At 42.1% G+C, this 23,728-nt stretch overlaps 2 protein-coding genes across 5 annotated transcripts; both read right to left on the minus strand.

The window, feature by feature from the left end:
* Positions 1-113: 113 nt before the first annotated feature.
* On the minus strand, positions 114-10,000 carry sh2d5 (SH2 domain containing 5). Of its 3 annotated transcripts, XM_041891582.2 has the most exons (12): positions 9,959-10,000; positions 9,697-9,832; positions 8,291-8,504; positions 7,850-7,964; positions 4,895-4,975; positions 4,654-4,728; positions 4,426-4,572; positions 4,102-4,302; positions 3,765-3,957; positions 3,522-3,627; positions 1,073-1,232; positions 114-972 (listed from the first exon to the last, which is right to left on the minus strand). In XM_041891582.2, the coding sequence occupies exons 4-12, from the start codon at positions 7,898-7,900 to the stop codon at positions 766-768; spliced, it is 1,221 nt and encodes a 406-aa protein (XP_041747516.1). In that variant the 5' UTR covers positions 7,901-7,964; positions 8,291-8,504; positions 9,697-9,832; positions 9,959-10,000; the 3' UTR covers positions 114-765. The 3 variants fall into 3 exon arrangements, with proteins under 3 accessions (XP_041747516.1, XP_041747515.1, XP_045079635.1); XM_041891581.2 differs by lacking the exon at positions 8,291-8,504 and having other exon boundaries at positions 115-972; XM_045223700.1 differs by lacking the exon at positions 8,291-8,504 and having other exon boundaries at positions 115-972; positions 9,697-9,989.
* Positions 10,001-10,693: 693 nt separating this feature from the next.
* On the minus strand, positions 10,694-21,750 carry hp1bp3 (heterochromatin protein 1, binding protein 3). 2 transcript variants are annotated; one of them, XM_041891576.2, is made up of 12 exons: positions 21,643-21,750; positions 21,029-21,104; positions 14,468-14,648; positions 14,204-14,363; positions 13,973-14,110; positions 13,724-13,795; positions 13,301-13,452; positions 12,948-13,038; positions 12,672-12,831; positions 12,411-12,522; positions 12,099-12,254; positions 10,694-11,980 (listed from the first exon to the last, which is right to left on the minus strand). In XM_041891576.2, the coding sequence occupies exons 2-12, from the start codon at positions 21,093-21,095 to the stop codon at positions 11,581-11,583; spliced, it is 1,689 nt and encodes a 562-aa protein (XP_041747510.1). In that variant the 5' UTR covers positions 21,096-21,104; positions 21,643-21,750; the 3' UTR covers positions 10,694-11,580. The 2 variants fall into 2 exon arrangements, with proteins under 2 accessions (XP_041747510.1, XP_041747509.1); XM_041891575.2 differs by having other exon boundaries at positions 13,301-13,455.
* Between the last annotated feature and the right edge of the window lie 1,978 nt (positions 21,751-23,728).

Genomic DNA, 23,728 nt, shown 5'->3' on the forward strand with positions numbered 1-23,728 from the left:
GCAACCATACACTTCTGTGATAAAACCACGTCATGTTATAAAGTGCCAAGAAGAATCTTCCAATCGTTCCAAAGTCCATTATATTTTTTTACTACACAAACAGACTTAGATCAAGTTCATATAAATATGTGTTCATTTATGCATATGTATACAGTATACAATATGGGAATGCATACAATTATAAAACACAACAATACACTTGTGTTCAGCAAGTACATTTCTCTGTAATCAAAATGAAGAAATACTGCTAGTTCTCACAGAACACCTTAAAAAGATGGCTGTGAAAAACACACATTCAGAAAGACAGCTTAACATGAGGCAGAGTCTTAATGTACAAAAAAAACCTTAGTCTGCAAAATCTATATAAAAAAGTCCCTATATAGTCTATAGCACACACACCATATTCCTACGTTTTAAAATAATATAATTGAAACGTATTAAAATAATATAATTCAAAACGTAGGTGAAGTAGGTGCAGCTAAAACACAGAAGAATATACTCAAACATACATAGCTTTTTGACATTAAAACAAGCCTACATCCCAGAGGCTGTGCCAAAATGTTACTCTACTTATCACAATTCACCTGCTGGAGGTAAATGTGATAGTTAGAGTTGTGTTTCTATCAGAAATCTGAAAACAATAACAAAAGTGAAGCATGCAAGTGAATAAATGATACTATATTTAAGAAGATGTCAGTGTAACATATGGTCAGTGTCTCTTTGAGAATGGGATACATCGATTAATCCAATGATCAGAAATGGCTTTTAAACCCATTGTTTCCTCTGGGTATATTTTGCATTCTTTCTTTTGAGGCCTTGGTGTAGGGCTAAAGGCAGTGCCTTACCAACGTTCTCCTCCCACTCATAGCAGTGGTTCACACGGGCACAACTCAGCGGACAGTCAAGCTCCCCCTTGATATCTGTGTAGTAGTCTATCAAGGCAGCAATGGTGCTAAATTCTATGTGGCAGTTCTAGTATAAAAACATAAAAATACTAATTACTACATTGCTAGTGGAAAAGACATTACACTTAAAAGCAAGACAAATATGAATAATTGACAAGACCGCTCACCTCAAGCAGGTATTTCCCATTGGAGGTGTTGTCTACTAGGTGGGTGACCAGTCCAGAAGAGAAACGAATTATGAGAGAGCCACAGCCAGGTCTCTTAGGATTGGGGCATAACAGGTATGACCCCAGGACATCCTCTGCAAGCAGGGAGGAGCTGCTGTCACTGCAACACATAATAAGGATTTAGAGACCACTGACAGTTCAGATGAGTTCTCATCAAGCGACAGTGGTGGAAAAAGTACTCAATTGTCATACTTGAGTAAAATTGACTCAAGTAAAAGTGAAAGTCACCCAGTAAAATACTACTTACGTAAAAGTCTAAATGTATTTGGTTTTAAATATACTTACGTTTCAAAAGTAAATGGAATTGCGTCATTAAAACTCGTTTTTCAACCACTCCACACATTTCTCGTTAACAAACTATAGTTTTGGCAAGTTGGTTAGGACATCTATTTTGTGCATGACACAAGTAATTTTTCCAACAATTGTTTACAGACAGATTATTTCACTTATATTTCACTGTATCACAATTCCAGTGGGTCAGAAGTTTACATACACTAAGTTGACTGTGCCTTTAAACAGCTTGGAAAATTCAGGAAAATTATGTCATGGCTTTAGAAGCTTCTGATAATTGACATCATTTGAGTCAATTGGAGGTATACCTGTGGATGTATTTCAAGGCCTACCTTCAAACTCAGTGCCTCTTTGCTTGACATCATGGGAAAATCAAAATAAATCAGCCAAGACCTCAGAAAAACAATTGTAGACCTCCACAAGTCTGGTTCATCCTTGGGAGCAATTTTCAAATGCCTGAAGGTACCACGTTCATCTGTACAAACAATAGTGCGCAAGTATAAACACCATGGGACCACGCAGCCGTCATACCGCTCAGGAAGGAGACGCGTTCTGTCTCCTAGAGATGAATGTACTTTGGTGCGAAAAGTGCAAATCAATCCCAGAACAACAGCAAAGGACCTTGTGAAGATGCTGGAGGAAACAGGTACAAAAGTATCTATATCCACAGTAAAACAAGTCATATATCGACATAACCTGAAAGGACGCTCAGCAAGGAAGAAGCCACTGCTTCAAAACCGCCATAAAAAAGCCAGACTACGGCTTGCAACTGCACATGGGGACAAAGATCGTACTTCTTGGAGAAATGTCCTCTGGTCTGATGAAACAAAAATAGAACTGTTTGGCCATAATGACCATCGTTATGTTTGGAGGAAAAAGGGGATGGCTTGCAAGCCGAAGAACACCATCCCAACCGTGAAGCACGGGGGTGGCAGCATCATGCTGTGGGGGTGCTTTGCTGCAGGAGGGACTGGTGCACTTCACAAAATAGATGGCATCATGAGGAAGGATAATTATGTGGATATATTGAAGCAACATCTCAAGACATCAGTCAGGAAGTTAAAGCTTGGTCGCAAATGGGTCTTCCAAATGGACAATGACCCCAAGCATACTTCCAAAGTTGTGGCAAAATGGCTTAAGGACAACAAAGTCAAGGTATTGGAGTGGCCATCACAAAGCCCTGACCTCAATCCTATAGAAAATGTGTGGGCAGAACTGAAAAAGCGTGTGCGAGCAAGGAGGCCTACAAACCTGACTCAGTTACATCAGCTCTTTCAGGAGGAATGGGCCAAAATTCACCCAACTTATTGTGGGAAGCTTGTGGAAGGCTACCCGAAACGTTTGACCCAAGTTAAACAATTTAAAGGCAATGCTACCAAATACTAATTGAGTGTGCGTAAACTCCTGACCCACTGGGAATGTGATGAAAGAAATAAAAGCTTAAATAAATCATTCTCTACTATTATTCTGACATTTCACATTCTTAAAATAAAGTTGTGATCCTAACTGACCTAAAACAGGGAATTTTTACTAGGATTAAATGTCAGGAATTGTGAAAAACTGAGTTTAAATGTATTTGGCTAAGGTGTATGTAAACTTCCGACTTCAACTGTAGGTATCAAAAGTAAAAGTATAAATCATTTCAAATACCTTAAATTAAGCAAACCAGAAGGCCCATTTTTTAAATTTACAGATAGCCAGGGGCACACTCCAACACTCAGACATAATTTACAAACAAAGCATTTCTGTTTAGTGAGTCCGCCAGATCAGAGGCAGTAGGGATGACCATGGATGTTCTCTTGATAAGTGCGGTAATTAGACCATTTTCCTGTCAAAATATAATGCATACTTTTGGGTGTCAGGGAAAATGTATGGAGTAAAAAGTACATTATTTCCTTTAGGAATGTAGTGAAGTAAAAGTTGGCAATAATATAAATAGTAAAGTAAAGCACAGATACCCCAAAAAACTACTTAAGTAGTACTTTACAGTATTTTTACTTAAGTACTTTACACACTGTCAAATGAACACACCATAAAACACACTAGGAACTGGTCTGGCATCAGTATGAGTGAGGTAAATGCAAGAGCGAGAACTCACGTGGTGATGCCAGCCCAACACCACACTGCTTGAGCCAGAGCTTCTTCTGTTTCAGCAAGGCTCGGGGCCCGGGCTCTCCTCACTGGCATTTTGTCCTGCCCCTTTCCTGTTTCACACACATGATGAGAGATTCCTTAGCATCTTGTGATGATCACATTCCAAGAGGTCCCTCTAGGGAAATATTTCAACATTACCTAATGAACTGTTTCACTCTTGAAAGTGCTCTCTGCACACTTGGCCCACCTTGTGGAGAGTTTAGTAGATCCTGGAGGTGGCGTTGTTTGTGAGGGCTGTAAGTGAAGGAGCGATAGGCCCCTGAGCGCAGAACTTTGTTGCGGATGGCTCTCTTGCGCACCAGGGAAGGAGAGGAGGTGAAGACCTCCTCTTGGCTGCTCAGTTGTTCCTCAGTTGTTCTGTTGTTCTTCAATGGGAAGACCTACAATAAAGACCCATAGAAAGTGTTAACTGGTCAACTGCTAGGCCAGCACAATGTACAGGGCTCAGCAAATAAAATAAAAATGGCACAGTGAAATAATGCTTTCATAATTCAGTTAAAACACAAACACAGGTTTGTCCTGACCTTTTCCCCTGGGAGTAAGCCCTGAGTGGGGGCCCTTCGGAACGACACAAGGGCACTGACACTGAGAGGGAAGCCCTGGTTGAGGAGGGAGGGGGCACGGCTGGGCAGTGGGCCGACAGACTCATCCTGTGCCTCCTCTGGGTGCTTCTCCAGGTAGGACAGCTGGAAACAGCGGCACAGCAACAGGTTCAGGAACTGGGCCTGGGAGAAAACAACATACCCACAGAGAGACAAATCAGACACAAGAAACTGCAGCTTAACAGACACACAGAGGGATTTTGTTGTAATCATCTTGAGAGATAAAGATCCAATGGAGGTTCTTACTGCTCTGGTATGCCTAGCCTTGAAAAGGTGGCAGTATAGCTGGGCATCGGGGCTGCCTGGGTTGTGGGAAACAAAGGCGAACTGGCCGTCCGAGGGGCGGGCAGTGGAAAGGGAGACCCTTCGTAGAGCATGGGCCATGAGGAGGGTCTATAGACAAGGAAGAGGAAAGTAATTCACAAAAGGAAAACAATTATGTTGACTTTTAAGACGGGGAAGTTAAACTCTTACCGTCTCATCTTCATCATACACCTTCACCCCTTTGATGGAAAATTTCAGGGACACAGACCTCCTTTTCTTACATGTCTGTGAAAAAGAAATTTCAACAACTCAGGCAACACTTTTCGTTTCTGACTTCTTTGACTTTGGGCTGTCTAGAAATTCCATATCTCCACCATAATAAGTTGTGAACAGTCAAAACTTGCTTTAATGTACTGCTGCTGCTTTCTAACCTTTCATTACCAGCACCTACTTTGAGAGTCTTGAGCTGTGTGTGCAACTGCTGCATCTGATCGTCCAAACAGCAGTCGTCCACGTGAAAAGAGCCAACATACTATATAAACAAGAAAGACTATGTTACACATACTATCAATTGTTGATTATAGATAGACACGTAATATAACCAATTAACAAAGCCTTAAAAGGTGCAGATTATAAGGGAAGTAGAGTCCACTCAGATTTCATCCTTTTAGGACGCACTTTTTTTTCTTCAAACTAATATACTGAACTAAACTTTTTTTTTAAAGGTAGGGGCGTGGATCAGAAAACCAGTCAGTACAGTGGGGGAAAAAAGTATTTAGTCAGCCACCAATTGTGCAAGTTCTCCCACTTAAAAAGATGAGAGAGGCCTGTAATTTTCATCATAGGTACATGTCAACTATGACAGACAAAATGAAAAAAGAAATTCCAGAAAATCACATTGTAGGATTTTTAATGAATTGATTTGCATATTATGGTGGAAAATAAGTATTTGGTCAATAACAAAAGTTTCTCAATACTTTGTTATATACCCTTTGTTGGCAATGACACAGGTCAAACGTTTTCTGTAAGTCTTCACAAGGTTTTCACACACTGTTGCTGGTATTTTGGCCCATTCCTCCATGCAGATCTCCTCTAGAGCAGTGATGTTTTGGGGCTGTCGCTGGGCAACACGGACTTTCAACTCCCTCCAAATATTTTCTATGGGGTTGAGATCTGGAGACTGGCTAGGCCACTCCAGGACCTTGAAATGCTTCTTACGAAGCCACTCCTTCGTTGCCCGGGCGGTGTGTTTGGGATCATTGTCATGCTGAAAGACCCAGCCACGTTTCATCTTCAATGCCCTTGCTGATGGAAGGAGGTTTTCACTCAAAATCTCACGATACATGGCCCCATTCATTCTTTCCTTTACACGGATCAGTCGTCCTGGTCCCGTTGCAGAAAAAACAGCCCCAAAGCATGATGTTTCCACCCCCATGCTTCACAGTAGGTATGGTGTTCTTTGGATGAACTCAGCATTCTTTGTCCTCCAAACACGACGAGTTGAGTTTTTACCAAAAAGTTATATTTTGGTTTCATCTGACCATATGACATTCTCCCAATCCTCTTCTGGATCATCCAAATGCACTCTAGCAAACTTCAGACGGGCCTGGACATGTACTGGCTTAAGCAGGGGGACACGTCTGGCACTGCAGGATTTGAGTCCCTGGCGGCGTAGTGTGTTACTGATGGTAGGCTTTTTTACTTTGGTCCCAGCTCTCTGCAGGTCATTCACTAGGTCCCCCCGTGTGGTTCTGGGATTTTTGCTCACCGTTCTTGTGATCATTTTGATCCCACGGGGTGAGATCTTGCGTGGAGCCCCAGATCGAGGGAGATTATCAGTGGTCTTGTATGTCTTCCATTTCCTAATAATTGCTCCCACAGTTGATTTCTTCAAACCAAGCTGCTTACCTATTGCAGATGCAGTCTTCCCAGCCTGGTGCAGGTCTACAATTTTGTTTCTGGTGTCCTTTGACAGATCTTTGGTCTTGGCCATAGTGGAGTTTGGAGTGTGACTGTTTGAGGTTGTGGACAGGTGTCTTTTATACTGATAACAAGTTCAAACAGGTGCCATTAATACAGGTAACGAGTGGAGGACAGAGGAGCCTCTTAAAGAAGAAGTTACAGGTCTGTGAGAGCCAGAAATCTTGCTTGTTTGTAGGTGACCAAATACTTATTTTCCACCATAATTTGCAAATAAATTCATTAAAAATCCTACAATATGATTTTCTGTATTTTTTTTCCTCAATTTGTCTGTCATAGTTGACATGTACCTATGATGAAAATTACAGGCCTCTCTCATCTTTTTAAGTGGGAGAACTTGCACAATTGGTGGCTGACTAAATACTTTTTTCCCCCACTGTATATGGTGTGACATCTCCTTCGCATATACTTGATCAGGCAGTTAATTGTGTAATGTTGTCCCACTCCTCTTCAATGGCTGTGAGAAGTTGCTGGATATTGCCGGGAACTGGAACAGGCTGTCATACACGTCGATCCAGAGCATCCCAAATATGCTCAATGGGTGACATGTCTGGTGAGTATGCAGGCCATGGAAGAACTGGGACATTTTCAGCTTCCAGGAATTGTGTACAGATCCATGCGACATGTGGCAGTGCATTATCATGCTGAAACATGAGGTGATGGCAGCGGATGAATGGCACGACAATGGGCCTCAGGATCTCATCACGGTATCTCTGTGCATTCAAATTGCCATCGATTAAATGCAATTGTGTTCGTTGTCCGTAGCTTATGCCTGCCCATACCACTCTGTTCACAATGTTGACTTCAGCAAAACGCTCGCCCACACAACACCATACACGTGGGCTGCTGTTGTGAGGCTGGTTGGACGTACTGCCAAATTCTCTAAAACGATGTTGGAGGTGGCTTATGGTACAGAAATGAACATTAAATTATCTGGCAACAGCTCTGGTGGACATTCCTGCAGTCAGTATGCCAATTGCATGCTCCCTCAAAACTTGAGACATCTGTGGCATTGTGTTATGTGACAAAACTGCACATTTTAGAGTGGCCTTTTATTGTCCCCAGCACAAGGTGCACCTGTGTAATGATCATGCTGTATAATCAGCTTCCTGTCAGGTGGATGAATTATTTTTGCAAAGGATAAATGCTCACTAACAGGGATGTATGAAATGTATGAAAAATGTATGCACTCACTAACTGTAAGTCGCTCTGGATAAGAGCGTCTGCTAAATGACTAAAATGTAAAATGTAAATGTAAACTAATGTGCATTTTGTGTGTATGGAACATTTCTGGGATATTATATTTCAGCTCATAAAACATGGGACCAACACTTTATATGTTGTGTTTATAGTTTTGTTCAGTGTAGTAACCAAATTCTATATGGGGAGAAAGATGTGTTTTGCTCTGTCAGTGGATATAGCTTACCTCAGCTGACCTTGTAACTGTGCCATCATCCCTGACCGGTGTCTCACCCATCCTTCTCACTCCTAAATTGGCCTACTTCTTTATCCTGCTGTTTCTGGAGGAGTTCCCCTGAGTTCTGCAGGATCAGAATATAGCAGAGAGCATTACAGCACCCAGCAGCATCAACATTACACATGTGAATGATGCGTCATATGCACTGTTTGGTAGTGTTATTTTCCCCATGGGAATAAAATGCTTTTGTAGCCAGGTAGTAGTGATAAAAGGAGCTGTGAACAACTCAAACCTTTTCATTTTAATTAATAAACATATATGTTTGGTGCAATGGTGTAAAGTACTTAAGTAAAAATACTTTAAAGTACTACTTAAGTACTTTTACTTCACTACATATACAGTACATTTTACTCCATACATTTTGTCCTCACACCCAAAAGTACTCGTTACATTTTGAATGCTTAGCAGGCGGGGAAAATTGGAGGGGTCCAGCTGCAACATCATCTCTCAGAGCAGTCATCCCTCAGGGTCTGTATGCTGCCACCTACTGATATGTCATCTCTCAGGAAAAGTGGGGGTTTCGAAAGGAGTGGACGTTTCGAAAGGAACCATATAAGGAGAAGTGGGGGTTTCGAAAGGTGCCACTCAAGACATCAGTCATGGTCTGTTGAGACAACAGTAAGGAATTTCAGTTATGCAAAAAAAAAAAAGTATATTCACTCATTGTGAGCAGGTCTTTGAACGTTACCTACTGGTAGCCATGTATGTAACATTACGTTTTTCGTAAATGTAAACGCTAGCTAACGTTAGATACCTTAACTTATAAAACATGCATTAATTGTGCAATGTATTATTTAATGTTGAATATTTGAAATAATAATAATTGTAATATCAAGTCATGGCGGTTCTAGTAGTAATGGAATTCCAGCGCTTCTAGTGTTAAAAGACTCCTTTGAAGCCACACTTCTCCTTATATGGTTCCTTTAAAAATCCCCACTTCTCCTTATATGGTTCCTTTCGAAACCCCCACTTCTCCTTATATGGTTCCTTTCGACACCCCCACTTTTCCTAAGCGATGCACTGCACTGAGAGATGACATATCAGTAGGCGGAAGCATAGACACCCTGAGGGATGACATCGCAGCTGGACCCTATTGGAAAATCGTCCAATTCATGCACTTATCAAGAGAACATCCCTGGTCGTCCCTACTGCCTCTGATCTGGCAGTCACTAAAACCAAATGATGTCTGAGTGTTGGAGTGTGCCCTTGGCTACCCATAAATTAAAAAAACAAGACAATTGTGCAGTCTGGTTTGCTTAATATAAGGAATTTGAAATTATTTATATTTTCGATACTTTAGTATATTTAAGCAATTACATTTACTTTGATACTTAAGTATATTTAAATCCAAACCCTTTTAGACTTTAACTCAACGTGTATTACTGAAGTATGACAATTGGGTAATTTTTCCACCACTGGTATGGTGGTAGATAGGAATTCTTGAGCAATTTCCAAAAATCGAGACTGTCAGATCATTATCTGCCCCTTGTCCATTCCGAAAATGCTATGCGCACCTGCAATTTAATAGGTTGTTGCGAATGTTTCGTTTGAATCTTCTAATTCATTACACACACACACACATTGTCAGTAGCATACAAATCACTATTACTGGTGTGGATTTCACCAGATGTAGAAATTAATTCCATCGTCTACAGCAGTCTGAGCATGCGAGTATCACCCATTAGTCTGTTGTATGAGCGGCAAGCTCAAACATTTACGCAAGGATTAAGTTAAACGCAGGTACACCTTCGGCAAAGTAAACATGTCAATAAATCAATGCTAATAAAATCTCTTACTTTAGGGCCACAACAAGGCTCTTTTCACCTCCGCACTCTTGTACTCCGGACCCCGTGCCACAGTTCCAAACTCTGATTTCCCCTCCCAGTCCATGTTACCTCACCATCAAGCTGACGCCCAACGAGACGCGCATTCCTTTAGAGACAGATTTCAGATGAAAAAACGTTTTTACGCACGATGCGGCGATATAAATCAGCCCATACTCATGCATTTCTTTAGCCCATATTGATGGTCCATCCACATTTTCCTTAAAGAAAATACCTGATCTTTCTCTAGCATGTCCGTGACCATGTTGACTATTCTTTCCTCAAGTAGGCCTACACTCATTGCGCAATATAGGTATAGGTCTAGATCTAGGACTTATTCATTACGCCGCTTCTGTTGCAAAACATTTTTTTAAACGGAACGAAACGGAGGGACCTACCTGAATTTGTCAAAAATAAACTCGTTTTAACTGTTTGGACTAATGATTAATACACCCCTGCACTGACTTGCAGCACCCCATCCATCCTTAATATAAATGTATGCTCATTTCATCATTTCCCTCTTGTTCATCAACATGCTCATTATTTGCATATGTAAATATGTTATGTGGTCCTCTGTAGCTCAGCTGGTAGAGCACGGCGCTTGTAACGCCAGGGTAGTGGGTTCGATCCCCGGGACCACCCATACACAAAAATGTATGCACGCATGCCTGTAAGTCGCTTTGGATAAAAGCGTCTGCTAATTGCCATATTATATTATTATGCATCTCTGAATGTGAGGAACCACTTAATTCACCAAATTATTATTTATAAGTTGTATGGCCATAGGCCTAATACATTGAAACGTTATGGTCTATTTTAATAACCCACTACTCAAACTATCCCGCACTTCATTCATCAGTGAACCAAATTGACATCTATGGATTTGTATTGTGGTCTTTAAAATGTATACTTTAGCTCCAACAGCAGACACTATTTGGTGCCTGCCTCCCATTGAGACCATGACAGAATGAAGGAAGTACAAATATAGCCATTTTAATGATGACTTGGGAAAAAGCATAACATAAAGAGTACACGCATGCAGGGTATGTATGAGCTAGGCTCCTTCAAAACAAAGTGTGTTATTCACAATCTTTCACTATTACACAGAATGTAGAAGATTTTGTATATGTTCACTTTGAATTCACTTTGATTAGCTTGTTTGTTTACACACTAAAATAAATCCCCTAATACTATGCAGTAGTACTGAAGATCATGATGACAAACAGTGCTTCCTGATCAGTTAGTCTCCAATCAAATTAAGTATTTTGCCCATCAACTGATTTGTTTCACTCAAACATTCATTTAAATAACAGATTTCGTAATAAACAAGAATTCATTACATGAAAGTTGGCTGTCATTATGCTCTCAAATTCACTTAATAGCATAAATCTCTATATCCTTTAAGATTACTCCAGATTAAATGTTGAAAAATCAAAAATGTTGTAGAGGGAGAAAGTTTCCAAAACGCTTAACAAATGATTTGATAAAAGGAATGTGTCCAGGTAAAACATGGCAGAGTGGACTGGGAGGAAATGCAAAAATACATTATCAAAATGAAGTGCGTGAGGGAAATAAAAGTAGTGATGGAAATTTCACAATTCTTTACCTAGGCAGTTTTACATCTTTTAAGAGGCCATTCTACACAATGGCGATTAAGTTGGGTTCACAGAAATTGAACAGTTCCCAAGTACAGTAAATTGACATGAACTAATAACTGCCACATCCCAATCCTACAGAGAAGAATTCTACAGCCCCAAACTGGAGGAAAACAATGCTGCGAAAGAGAGCATGGATAGAGGCAGAGCACCGCTGTCTTCAGAGCTACAGTTAAACTTCCGCTGCTGGGCAATAGTAAACTCACTTCCTCCCCCTCAGGGACTTGCGGGCTGCAGGCTTGGCCTTCACTGCAGAATTGGCTGCTGCCTTCTTTGCAGGAGGTGACTTTTTGGGCGCTGGCCGCTTCGATGCCCTGCTCGTCAGCTTTTTGACGATGGGCGTTTTGGGCTTGCTCGCAGGTGCAGCTTTCTTGACTGGTGTGGGTGCCTTCTTTGAAGCTGCAGCTTTACTGGCTGCTGCAGGTTTCTTTGCTGACGGAGCTGACTTCTTGGCTGGCGGTGCTGGTTTCTTAGCTGGGGGCGCAGATCTCTTAGCTGGGGCAGCTCTTTTTTTGCCCTTAGCCCTTAACTGACTTGCCGGCCGTGACTTCTTGCTGGGGGGAGGGCGACGCGCTTTAGGTGGTGGCCTCTTCACAGCTTTCCTAAGGATCGTATTAAACAAATAAACTGTTAGCAGTGAACCATTTGAAACTAACTATGTATGACAATATGAATCAAAAACATCCTCATTGGATTTCAACCACTTGACCTTGGACTCACCTCTTAGGAGGGGGTTCATCATCTGAGTCCTCTTCCTCGGACGAGTCCTCTTCATCAGAGTCCTCATCAGACAAGTCAACTCTCTTTCTGCGTTTGTCCTTCTCTGACACTTTCTGGTCTTTCGCTTTCTGTTTTTCAGGGAACAGAATGGCTGGGCTGTGGAATAAGAAGAGACAATCCGATCTCTAACCTTTCTGTTCCAGGTGAGTGAACTTCAGAAAATACTGTTCCTGGTATAGCACATGCAATGCAATGATGTACAGAGGGCAGCAATATACGTCACATAGTAATCTTCCTATAGTAATGTTCTACCTGGGGTAGTAAGGGTAGCAGAGCTGGTAAGTTCCGTTTAGCCCATTTCCAGTGATCTGATCCACCCAGCCCATAATTTTGCACTTCTGCAAGGTTCTCTTCAGGTTGTTCACTGAGGGAAGAGAAGTGCCCAGGGTCAATAAAGCATCTTTACATCTCTGATTTAACCTAGCTAATGAGAGAGCTCCTGCAGTTGCAGGTAGGTATTCACATCTTGCCAAAGCAGTGTTTCTATTAGGAGAGTCAGGGAGCAGGTCTTACCCACGCGGTACTCCATGCTGTCCTGGTTAGTCTCTAACAGGAATTTGCGGAGTGTGGTGGTACTGCAAGTCTTGGGTTCGTTCATGGCCACAATGGCTGTCATGATAGCGTCCTCCAGGGGCCCGCCTTTAAGCAGGAACTTGCCCCCTTCCCGCTTCAGCTGTGAGAGTAAGAGAGGGGCTGAGATAAACGCCTCATACAGAGATCCAAAATCATAGACTCCAAAAGCCTTTATGAAGTACACTGAATTGTGCATTCCTTTAGTATAAGACTAACCTGAAATGTTCCAGAGGCACCTTTTCCAGTGATCTGCTCCAGGTGACCCTTGTCCACAGCTCTCACCAGGCCACTCTTTAGGATATCTGGCCTAGGAATTAAATAGTGATTGCATTGGAAATTCTATTTTAATCCCCACCAAGACACACCACTAATGGACATCCCAGAGTTCAAAGGTAGTGGGTTCCTTCTTTTCAGACTGCATTAAACATGATGTAGATTTGGGTTGTGCAGAGGGTTACATTGCTATGTCAGGTAATACTGTAAGTTAGCATGCGTTTACATACTCCAAACAGAGAATAACAGACCCCGCCACTGCACCCACCCCAATATAATAATAAAAAGGTATTTACCTATGCTCCACGTTGAGTTGAGGGAAGTGCTGCTCCACATATTTCTTGATCAGGATATAAGACGCCTCTTTGGGCTCACATAGTCGTGTGATGATCAAGGGCAGAGCATCCCCAAGGGTCTCTGCCTTCAACCCAGGTGCCACGGCGATCGGCTTCTAGCACCAAACCATCACAATCAGAATCACTGTCAAACACAGTGGTGCTCTGTAGCTCAGTTGGTAGAGCATGGCGCTGGCAACGCCAGGAGAGTGGGTTCAGTTCCTGGGACCACCCATACGAAAAATGTACGCAAGCATGACTTTAGATAAGTGTCTGCTAAATTCTTCAAATTCTGTCTGCTTAAAGCCAATGGAACAATCACATAATGGTCAATTGTAATTGTTAGTGTTTAAGTTTGCAGATAGGTGACTGAAAATTACCTACCCCTTTAGATGTTGGTTTATTAGGGGGCTGCTTCCCAATGGTAAAGCTTCCAGAAAGGCCTTTACCCTTCAGCTGTGAGAGTGAATAAAAAAGGTAAAGCAACAGCAGTATGCAGGTAGATAAAACATCAGACACACAGGATAAAAGGGCACCACAACAAGTCACCCACAGATCGAAAAACACTAAGACTGCCGCCTACCATTTGCAATTAATGTTAATACATGGTCAACTTTGGTCAGGACTCCTCACCTGTTTGATGGTGCCCTTCTCCAGCTGCCTCTTGAGAGCCTTCTTGAGGAGGAATTTCCTCTTCTCCAGGTTAGGGTATTTCTTCACAATGTACTTCATGACAGAATGGGCTGAGGCCCCAGTCTTCTCCTTGCAGGACTGCAGAGAGGAAATATGACAGTTGTGCTGCATTCATGGGGAATAAAGAATAACTACGTAATACAAAGGTTAAGTGTGTTGTTATGTTCAGACCTCAATAGCCTCGATGAGGATGTCGTCCATCTTAGGCGGCTGCATGGTGGAGGTGCTCTTATTTGTGAGCGTTGCACGTTTGCTGGCAGACATGGTGGCCCAAGCGGGAATAGCCTTTTTCACTGGCTTCTTGACTTTGTCTTTCACTCCATCCTTCTCTCTGCAACCAACCAACAAAACAGAGAGCAAGACAATGAGTAATTAAACATTAATCTACACAGATATGAAAGCAACATCCGCACGGTATGAGCATAAGCAACTCACTCTTTCTTCTCAGACGTTTCCCCCTCAGCAGTCTTCTCTCCAATGGATTTATCATCTCTCTCACCATTCTCTTTTGGCTCTCCTTCACCGGTGCCCTCTCCCTCCTTGGCTACTAGGGCAGCAGGTTCTATCTCCTGCTCCTCCTCAACAGAGGCAGACTCCTCAGAACTGGCATCAGGCTCTGGAGAGAGATGTGTGGGGGGCGGGGGGGTGAGAGGGGAACGACAAGGGTGAATACGTTAATTCAGCAAATAGATGTCAAGCTTTATTCACATACCACTCAACAACAACAACTCAGAACAATGTCAAATATTTGGGAAGTCCAATTCCACTCTTAAAATAACCACTAATATGAAAGGATTCTTAGTGGTTAAGAGTGTTGTGCCAGTAACCGAAAGGTCGCTGGTTCTAATCCCTGAGCCGACTAGGTGAAAAATCTGTCGATGTGCCCTTGAGCAAGGCACTTAACCCTAATTGCTCCTGTAAGTCGCTCTGGATAAGAGCGTCTGCTAAATTACTAAAATGAAAAAATTTAAATACAGTGGGGAAAAAAGTATTTAGTCAGCCACCAATTGTGCAAGTTCTCCCACTTAAAAAGATGAGGCCTGTAATTTTCATCATAGGTACACGTCAACTATGACAGACAAATTGAGAAAATAAATTCCAGAAAATCACATTGTAGGATTTTTTATGAATTTATTTGCAAATTATGGTGGAAAATAAGTATTTGGTCACCTACAAACAAGCAAGATTTCTGGCTCTCACAGACCTGTAACTTCTTCTTTAAGAGGCTCCTCTGTCCTCCACTCGTTACCTGTATTAATGGCACCTGTTTGAACTTGTTATCAGTATAAAAGACACCTGTCCACAACCTCAAACAGTCACACTCCAAACTCCACTATGGCCAAGACCAAAGAGCTGTCAAAGGACACCAGAAACAAAATTGTAGACCTGCACCAGGCTGGGAAGACTGAATCTGCAATAGGTAAGCAGCTTGGTTTGACGAAATCAACTGTGGGAGCAATTATTAGGAAATGGAAGTCATACAAGACCACTGATAATCTCCCTCGATCTGGGGCTCCACGCAAGATCTCACCCCGTGGGGTCAAAATGATCACAAGAACAGTGAGCAAAAATCCCAGAACCACACGGGGGGACCTAGTGAATGACCTGCAGAGAGCTGGGACCAAAGTAACAAAGCCTACCATCAGTAACACACTACGCCGCCAGGGACTCAAATCCTGCAGTGCCAGACGTGTCCCACTGCTTAAGCCAGTACATGTCCAGGCCCGTCTGAAGTTTGCTAGAGTGCATTTGGATGATCCAGAAGAGGATTGGGAGAATGTCATATGGTCAGATGAAACCAAAATATAACTTTTTGGTAAAAACTCAACTCGTCATGTTTGGAGGACAAAGAATGCCGAGTTGCATCCAAAGAACACCATACCTACTGTGAAGCATGGGGGTGGAAACATCATGCTTTGGGGCTGTTTTTCTGCAACGGGACCAGGACGACTGATCCGTGTAAAGGAAAGAATGAATGGGGCCATGTATCGTGAGATTTTGAGTGAAAACCTCCTTCCATCAGCAAGGGCATTGAAGATGAAACGTGGCTGGGTCTTTCAGCATGACAATGATCCCAAACACACCGCCCGGGCAACGAAGGAGTGGCTTCGTAAGAAGCATTTCAAGGTCCTGGAGTGGCCTAGCCAGTCTCCAGATCTCAACCCCATAGAAAATATTTGGAGGGGAGTTGAAAGTCCGTGTTGCCCAGCGACAGCCCCAAAACATCACTGCTCTAGAGGAGATCTGCATGGAGGAATGGGCCAAAATACCAGCAACAGTGTGTGAAAACCTTGTGAAGACTTACAGAAAACGTTTGACCTGTGTCATTGCCAACAAAGGGTATATAACAAAGTGTTGAGAAACTTTTGTTATTGACCAAATACTTATTTTCCACCATAATTTGCAAATAAATTCATTAAAAATCCTACAATGTGATTTTCTGGATTTTTTTCTTCTCATTTTGTCTGTCATAGTTGACGTGTACCTATGATGAAAATTACAGGCCTCTCTCATCTTTTTAAGTAGGAGAACTTGCACAATTGGTGGCTGACTAAATACTTTTTTCCCCCCACTGTAAGTGACACTGACAAATGGGACTCCATAGTGGGCACGAATCAAGTCCTACCAAGTGGTTACTGTATTCACTCAGCCTGTCAATGCTGGGTACATATGAACCTGTGTTTGTGAGAGAGTGAGATGTACATCTGCGGAAACAATTAAGAGACCACTGCAAAATCATCAGTTTCTCTGGTTTTACTATTTATAGGTATGTGTTTGGGTAAAAATAGCATATTTGTTTTATTCTATAAACTACTGACAACAGTTCTCCAAAATTCCAAATAAAAATAGTCATTTAGAGCATTTATTTGCAGAAAATGACAACTTGTCAAAATAACAAAAAAGAGCAGTGCAAAGAAAATAAGTTAATGTTCATTTTTAAACAACACAATAGTAATGTTTTAACTTAGGAAGAGTTCAGAAATCAATTTGATGGAATAACCCTGATTTTCAATCACAGCTTTCATGTGTCTTGGCATGCTCTCCACCAGTCTTTCACATTGATGTTGGGTGACTTTATGCCACTCGTGGCGCAAAAATTCAAGCAGCTCGGCTTTGTTTGATGGCTTGTGACCATCCATCTTCCTCTTGATCACATTCCAGAAGTTTTTAATGGGGTTCAGGTCTGGAGATTGGGCTGGCCATGACAGGGTATTGATCTGGTGGTCCTCCAACCACACCTTGATTGACCTGGCTGTGTTGCATGGCGCATTGTCCTGCTGGAAAAACCAATCCTCAGAGTTGGGGAACAATGTCAAAGCAAAAGAAAGCAAGTTTTCTTCCAGGACAACCTTGTATGTGGCTTGATTCATGCGTCCTTCAAAGACAAATCTGCCCGATTCCAGCCTTGCTGAAGCACCCCCAGATCATCACCGATCCTCGTCCAAATTTCACAGTGGGTGCGAGACACTGTGGCTTGTAGGCCTCTCCAGGACTCTGTCTAACCATTAGACGACCAGATGTTGGGCAAAGCTGAAAATTGGACTCATCAGAGAAGATGAGCTTACTCCAGTCCTCTACGGTCCAATCCTTATGGACTTTTGCAAACCTCAGCCTGGCTCTTCTTTGCTTCTCATTGATGAAGGGCTTTTTTTCTAGCTTTGCACAACTTCAGCCCTGCCCCTAGGAGCCTGTTTCGAACCGTCCTCGCCGTGCACTTCACCCCAGCTTCCGTTTGCCATTCTTTTTGTAGGTCACTTGATGTCATCCTACGGTTGTTGAGTGACATTCTAATGAGTTGGCGGTCATCCTGGTCAGCAGAGAGTCGTTTTCGCCCTCTGCCGGTCTGTAGCTTTGTTGTCTCCAATGTCTGCTGCTTGACCTTGTTTTTATGAACCGCTGTCTTTGAAATTTTAAGGATGGAAGCAACCTGACGCTCACTGTATCCCTCTGCCAGTAAAGCCAGAATTGAACCCTTCTTTTCCCTCACTCAAAATGTTCCCTTTCAACTCTTTTGGCATGGTCAATAGTTATTGTTTGATTAATATTACTTTTGAGGTACTATTAGCACTGTTTTTGCCATCCAGCTGGTCCTATTGCAAGAGGATAGTGATGACCACAGCAGCGGTTTTTATATTTTTCCTCGTTAAATAAGATTTGGTTAATGTGATCACCTAATTGTTTTATTTAACCTTTATTTAACCAGGTAAGCTAGTTGAGAACAAGTTCTCATTTACAACTGCGACCTGGCCAAGATAAAGCAAAGCAGTGCGGAAAAAAACAGAGGTACATATGGAATAAACAAAACGTTCAGTCAATAACACAATAGAAAATCTATATAGTGTGTGCAAATGTAGTAAGTTATGGAGGTAAGGCAATAAATAGGCCATAGTGCAAAATAATTACAATTATAATTTAGTATTAACACTGGAGTGATAGATGTGCAGAAGATGATGTGCAAATAGAGATACTGGGGTGCAAATGAGGTAAATAAATAATGTAAATAACAATATGGGGATGAGGTAGTTGGGTGGGCTAATTACAGATGGGCTGTGTACAGGTGCAGTGATCGGTAAGCTGCTCTGATTTTTGCAGTTCGTTCCAGTCATTTGCAGCAGAGAACTGGAAGGAATGGCGACCAAAGGAGGTGTTGGCTTTGGGGATGACCAGTGAGATATACCTGCTGGAGCGCATATTATGGGTGGGTGTTGCTTTGCCTAGCAGTGATTTATTGATGACCTGGAGCCAGTGGGTTTGGTGACGAATATGTAGTGAGGGCCAGTCAACGAGAGCGTACAGTTCACAATGGTGTGTAGTATATGGGGCTTTGGACAGATGGCACTGTGATAGACTACATCCAATTTGCTGAGTAGAGTGTTGGAAGCTATTTTGTAAATGACATTGCCGAAGTCAAGGATCGGTAGGATAGTCAGTTTTACGAGGGCATGTTTAGCAGCATGAATGAAGGAGGCTTTGTGGCGAAATAAGAAGCCGATTCTAGATTTAACTTTGGATTGGAGATGCTTAATGTGAGTCTGGAAGGAGAGTTTACAGTCTAACCAGACACCTAGGTACCTAATTCAGTAGAATGAGGTGTGCCTTTGTTGGAATTCAACAGACACTGGAATGGAATGGCTGTCATACATGTAGAGATGCTGATTTAAGACAAATTTGCAGTGGTCTCTTAGAAATAAATGTATTAATGTCAACATTCGTTTTTGCCACATTTATTATTTTACAGACACATTGCCACTTCCCAGTAGTGGGTACAGTAAAATTAGTCTAAAAATTAATTTCTAGAAAATTATACTTTGTAAATGTAATGTAATATATTTTTTTATGTTTAGCTCACATACACCTTAATGCATACTTTATGTGAGCTAAACATACAAAATATACAGTGGGGAGAACAAGTATTTGATACACTGCCGATTTTGCAGGTTTTCCTACTTACAAAGCATGTAGAGGTCTGTAATTTTTATCATAGGAACACTTCAACTGTGAGAGACGGAATCTAAAACAAAAATCCAGAAAATCACATTGTATGATACCTCTCCACAATGGCCAAGACCAGAGAGCTGTGTAAGGGCATCAGGGATATAATTGTAGACCTGCACAAGGCTGGGATGGGCTACAGGACAATAGGCAAGCAGCTTGGTGAGAAGGCAACAGCTGTTGGCGCAATTATTAGAAAATGGAAGAAGTTCAAGATGACGGTCAATCACCCTCGGTCTGGGGCTCCATGCAAGATCTCACCTCGTGGGGCATCAATGATCATGAGGAAGGTGAGGGATCAGCCCAGAACTACACGGCAGGACCTGGTCAATGACCTGAAGAGAGCTGGGACCACAGTCTCAAAGAAAACCATTAGTGACACACTACTGTGGATTAAAATCCTGCAACGCACGCAAGGTCCCCCTGCTCAAGCCAGCGCATGTCCAGGCCCGTCTGAAGTTTGCCAATGACCATCTGGATGATCCAGAGGAGGAATGGGAGAAGGTCATGTGGTCTGATGAGACAAAAATATAGCTTTTTGGTCTAAACTCCACTCGCCGTGTTTGGAGGAAGAAGAAGGATGAGTACAACCCCAACAACACCATCCCAACCGTGAAGCATGGAGGTGGAAACATCATTCTTTGGGGATGCTTTTCTGCAAAGGGGACAGGACGACTGCACCGTATTGAGGGGAGGATGGATGGGGCCATGTATCGCGAGATCTTGGCCAACAACCTCCTTCCCTCAGTAAGAGCATTGAAGATGGGTCGTGGCTGGTTCTTCCAGCATGACAATGACCCGAAACACACAGCCAGGGCAACTAAGGAGTGGCTCCGTAAGAAGCACCAGACCTGAACCCAATAGAACATCTTTGGAGGGAGCTGAAAGTCCGTATTGCCCAGCGACAGCCCCGAAACCTGAAGGATCTGGAGAAGGTCTGTATGGAGGAGTGGGCCAAAATCCCTGCTGCAGTGTGTGCAAACCTGGTCAAGACCTACAGGAAACGTATGATCTCTGTAATTGCAAACAAAGGTTTCTGTACCAAATATTAAGTTCTGCTTTTCTGATGTATCAAATAGTTATGTCATGCAATAAAATGCAAATTAATTACTTAAAAATCATACAATGTGATTTTCTGGATTTTTGTTTTAGATTCCGTCTCTCACCGTTGAAGTGTTCCTATGATAAAAATTACAGACCTCTACATGCTTTGTAAGTAGGAAAACCTGCAAAATCGGCAGTGTATCAAATACTTGTTCTCCCCACTGTATATGTTTAGCTCACATAATACCATTTTAAAGTATGTATGTGAGCTAAACATAAAAAAATATATAAAGTATAATTTTCTAGAGACTAATTTTACTGTATCCACTACTGGGGAGTCCCAATATGGCCGGTTACTTCAAATCTCTAAAATTCCAATACATAGCACCAGCAATCCAGGGTTTATACAAATCATTGATATGAACACCATAGCGTTCCTGTGGAGGGTCTTCAACTCACCTCCCTCTAATGCGGCCGAGGGGGCCATTTCCTGGGGTGGTGTCCTAGATGCACGACGTATAGGCATGACTACAAACTGGTGACCATAGAGATACAGAGGATGAATTAAAACATTTCCTTAGCACAGCCAGATAAGTTACTAACTGTATTATTAAAATCACAATTAAGTTGTGATACAAAGCAACTTTGCAAAACCCAATGGTAACATCATGCAGTCGTAAAAGTAACCCACTGCTTCTGCTATCCATGTGCGAGGCAAAGTCAATCATGGCCTGTGCACTCATCAAATGCAAGTTACTGCCCTTCGCAAAAGTGCATTGTCGACCAACATCGATAAAACCACAAGGAGTGTGCAATATTCTATGGAAGTTTTGGAATGGTGGGAGGAATGGAAAAAGTTTGCAAAAAATCATATCGAGGAAGATGCACGTCCTCAGTAATAATATGGCCATTTTGTCAATTTACCCTACACAGTAATGGCGCTGCACAGAGCTGATGCTAAATGCATCGAAATTGCATTGGCAAAGGAGAAAACGGTGCATGCATTTTGCCATAGCTCTATTGTCAAACACATTTTGCACGAACTAATCATTAAGAATTGTTAATATTCTTACCTTTCGACTCTCTATAAAGATGTTGAAATACAAATTGCTTCGCTCTCCTTTGTTTAGAATTCTGTTTACGTGCCCCTCCCCCTTGAACGTACACGTAGCAACGTGGTAAGGTTATGGGCGCGTTCCAAAATTAGTGCAGTCGTCCTGCGCAGATTTTGGGCGCGTTCCTCTTCCCAGACGTTGCTGACGCCTGCCAGATCTTACAACGCCTGGATAGGTATTTTACGTATCAGCTAAAGGCTCGGACACACCGGTACGATTATCGAACGTTTGCCGGCCGATAATATTTAGCACTGAACAGACGGCAGGTCACCGTCCGTAAGCCTTGATAAAATACTCCAAACCAGAAGGTGGCAATAGCGTGACTTTCTTAAGAATGTCCCTCGGTGTGACGCTAGTAGTAGCCAGTAGGATGGGCATTCTGAGCACAGATACAACAATGAGCCAGATATGTCACCGGATGTGTAAGTGTGAAGCATCCGGTTGGCGGTTCCACTCATTACCAAATATGGTAATGAGAGGACGCCCAGTGTCCGGCAGTGGGAGAAAATTAAGCTAGTTGGATTTTGGCCAACATTATGCTAACTTTGTCATCGATTAAACATTTGAACTCAATACAGTTCTGTTCCCAAAACTAAAATCTGTTACGAACAGTGGACTAAGTTTTGTAGATTTGACCCTTTGCCAAAGTTTAAAAAAATGGCGTTGTTTAGAAGGCGTGCAAGGGCGAATTGAGATACTACACACATAAAGGAAATATGCAAATATGTGCTACAACGCGCCAATAGGATCTCGTTAGCTCGTGCTTGGCTCTGCCCACCTCCTTGCTTGTTCTGCCCACTATGACTGATTTGTTCCCATTGGAAACGACAGGATGTGGTCTATCTTGGGTTAGTTATAAATATCTTTGTTCTGAGTCTTTTCGCGAGCCAAATCTATGGCCGCATCATTTGGCTTTGTTCACGTAAAAGAGCCGCATCATTTGGCGCCCTCATTCAAAATCGACCTAGAAACATGAAAAAATCCAGATCTCTAATGTAAAGCCCAAAAAGTAGTCTACCATTATGTCAGCTTGTGATATGCACCTTCAAATAAAATGTTTCCTGGCCAAAATATTAGATCGCCTGCAAAAAAAGGATTTAAAAAGAATTACTCACTGCAAAAACTAGCATAGACCAGAGTGAGGTGCTCTCCCCACTATTTATTGTTTCTGCAGTGAGGATTTACCATATTCAGATAATTATTTTGTAACTTATTAGCAAATAATTGTTGTTTGAAGCTCAAAAAGTAGTAGCAGCACAGAGTTCCTAAACCCAGAGTTGCATCTCGAAAATTCCTGGAAGGCTTGCAAAACAGACCAGGCCGGGGTTTGCGGAGTCAATGAGAAGTGAAAAATAGGTCCTTAGTTGTTAATTTTCTAGAAATCTAACCTAGATTCGAGCCAATGTCTTAAGTAGTTGAATATGTTATTACTAAAACCTCGTGAGTGACAAACTGACACGTTTTTATTTTAATCAAAAACAACTTTATATCGGAGTGCCTTTGATTTGACGGAGTGCACAGGAGAAGTTCGGCGCGAGAAGTGTTACTGCTCATGAGTTTAGCTAGCCAACGTCGCAATGACATCGCCTACCAGCGTTATCTGGGAATTCTATTGGAGAAGCAGTTTCTGCCTATCTTCATACTGTATTGTCTTTGGTAGCAGTATGCAAATGAGGGAGGCAAATGAATGGCTCTTTCACCGATTCGATTAGATTACCAACGTTCACCAAAACGAGCCGTTCGTTCGCAAACGACCCATCACTAGTAGCCAGCCAATGTTAACTAACAAGCTAGCTGCGCTAATGCTGCTATTCTTGTACAAAGCCCTTTTTGTAACTAGCCAGATTTTATTTATATTTATTTAACCTTTATTTTATCAGGGAGTCATACTGAGACCAAGGTCTCTTTTACAGATGAGCCCTGAATGACATAAATTACAGAAAATACATACATCAATATATAAATACAAAATGCAAGCAGAAACAATAACATGGACATAAAAAAACTAACCCATTCATCAGTAATAAGGTCCTCAAGCAGCATT

The sequence above is a fragment of the Coregonus clupeaformis genome, chromosome 12 (assembly GCF_020615455.1).
Source record: "Coregonus clupeaformis isolate EN_2021a chromosome 12, ASM2061545v1, whole genome shotgun sequence".
Classification (NCBI taxonomy): Eukaryota; Metazoa; Chordata; class Actinopteri; order Salmoniformes; family Salmonidae; genus Coregonus; species Coregonus clupeaformis.

Coding starts and splice junctions, on each gene's coding strand:
- hp1bp3 (XM_041891575.2), bottom strand. CDS start 21,095: ATGCCTATACGTCGTGCATCTAGGACACCACCCCAGGAAATGGCCCCC. Junction 14,649..21,028: donor CTCGGCCGCATTAGAGGGAG/GTGAGTTGAAGA, acceptor ATCTCTCTCCAG/AGCCTGATGCCAGTTCTGAG. Junction 13,796..13,972: donor AGAAGGGCACCATCAAACAG/GTGAGGAGTCCT, acceptor TCACTCTCACAG/CTGAAGGGTAAAGGCCTTTC.
- sh2d5 (XM_041891582.2), bottom strand. CDS start 7,900: ATGGGTGAGACACCGGTCAGGGATGATGGCACAGTTACAAGGTCAGCT. Junction 3,958..4,101: donor GCTTACTCCCAGGGGAAAAG/GTCAGGACAAAC, acceptor TCTTTATTGTAG/GTCTTCCCATTGAAGAACAA. Junction 1,233..3,521: donor TGTTGGGCTGGCATCACCAC/GTGAGTTCTCGC, acceptor TATGTGTTGCAG/TGACAGCAGCTCCTCCCTGC.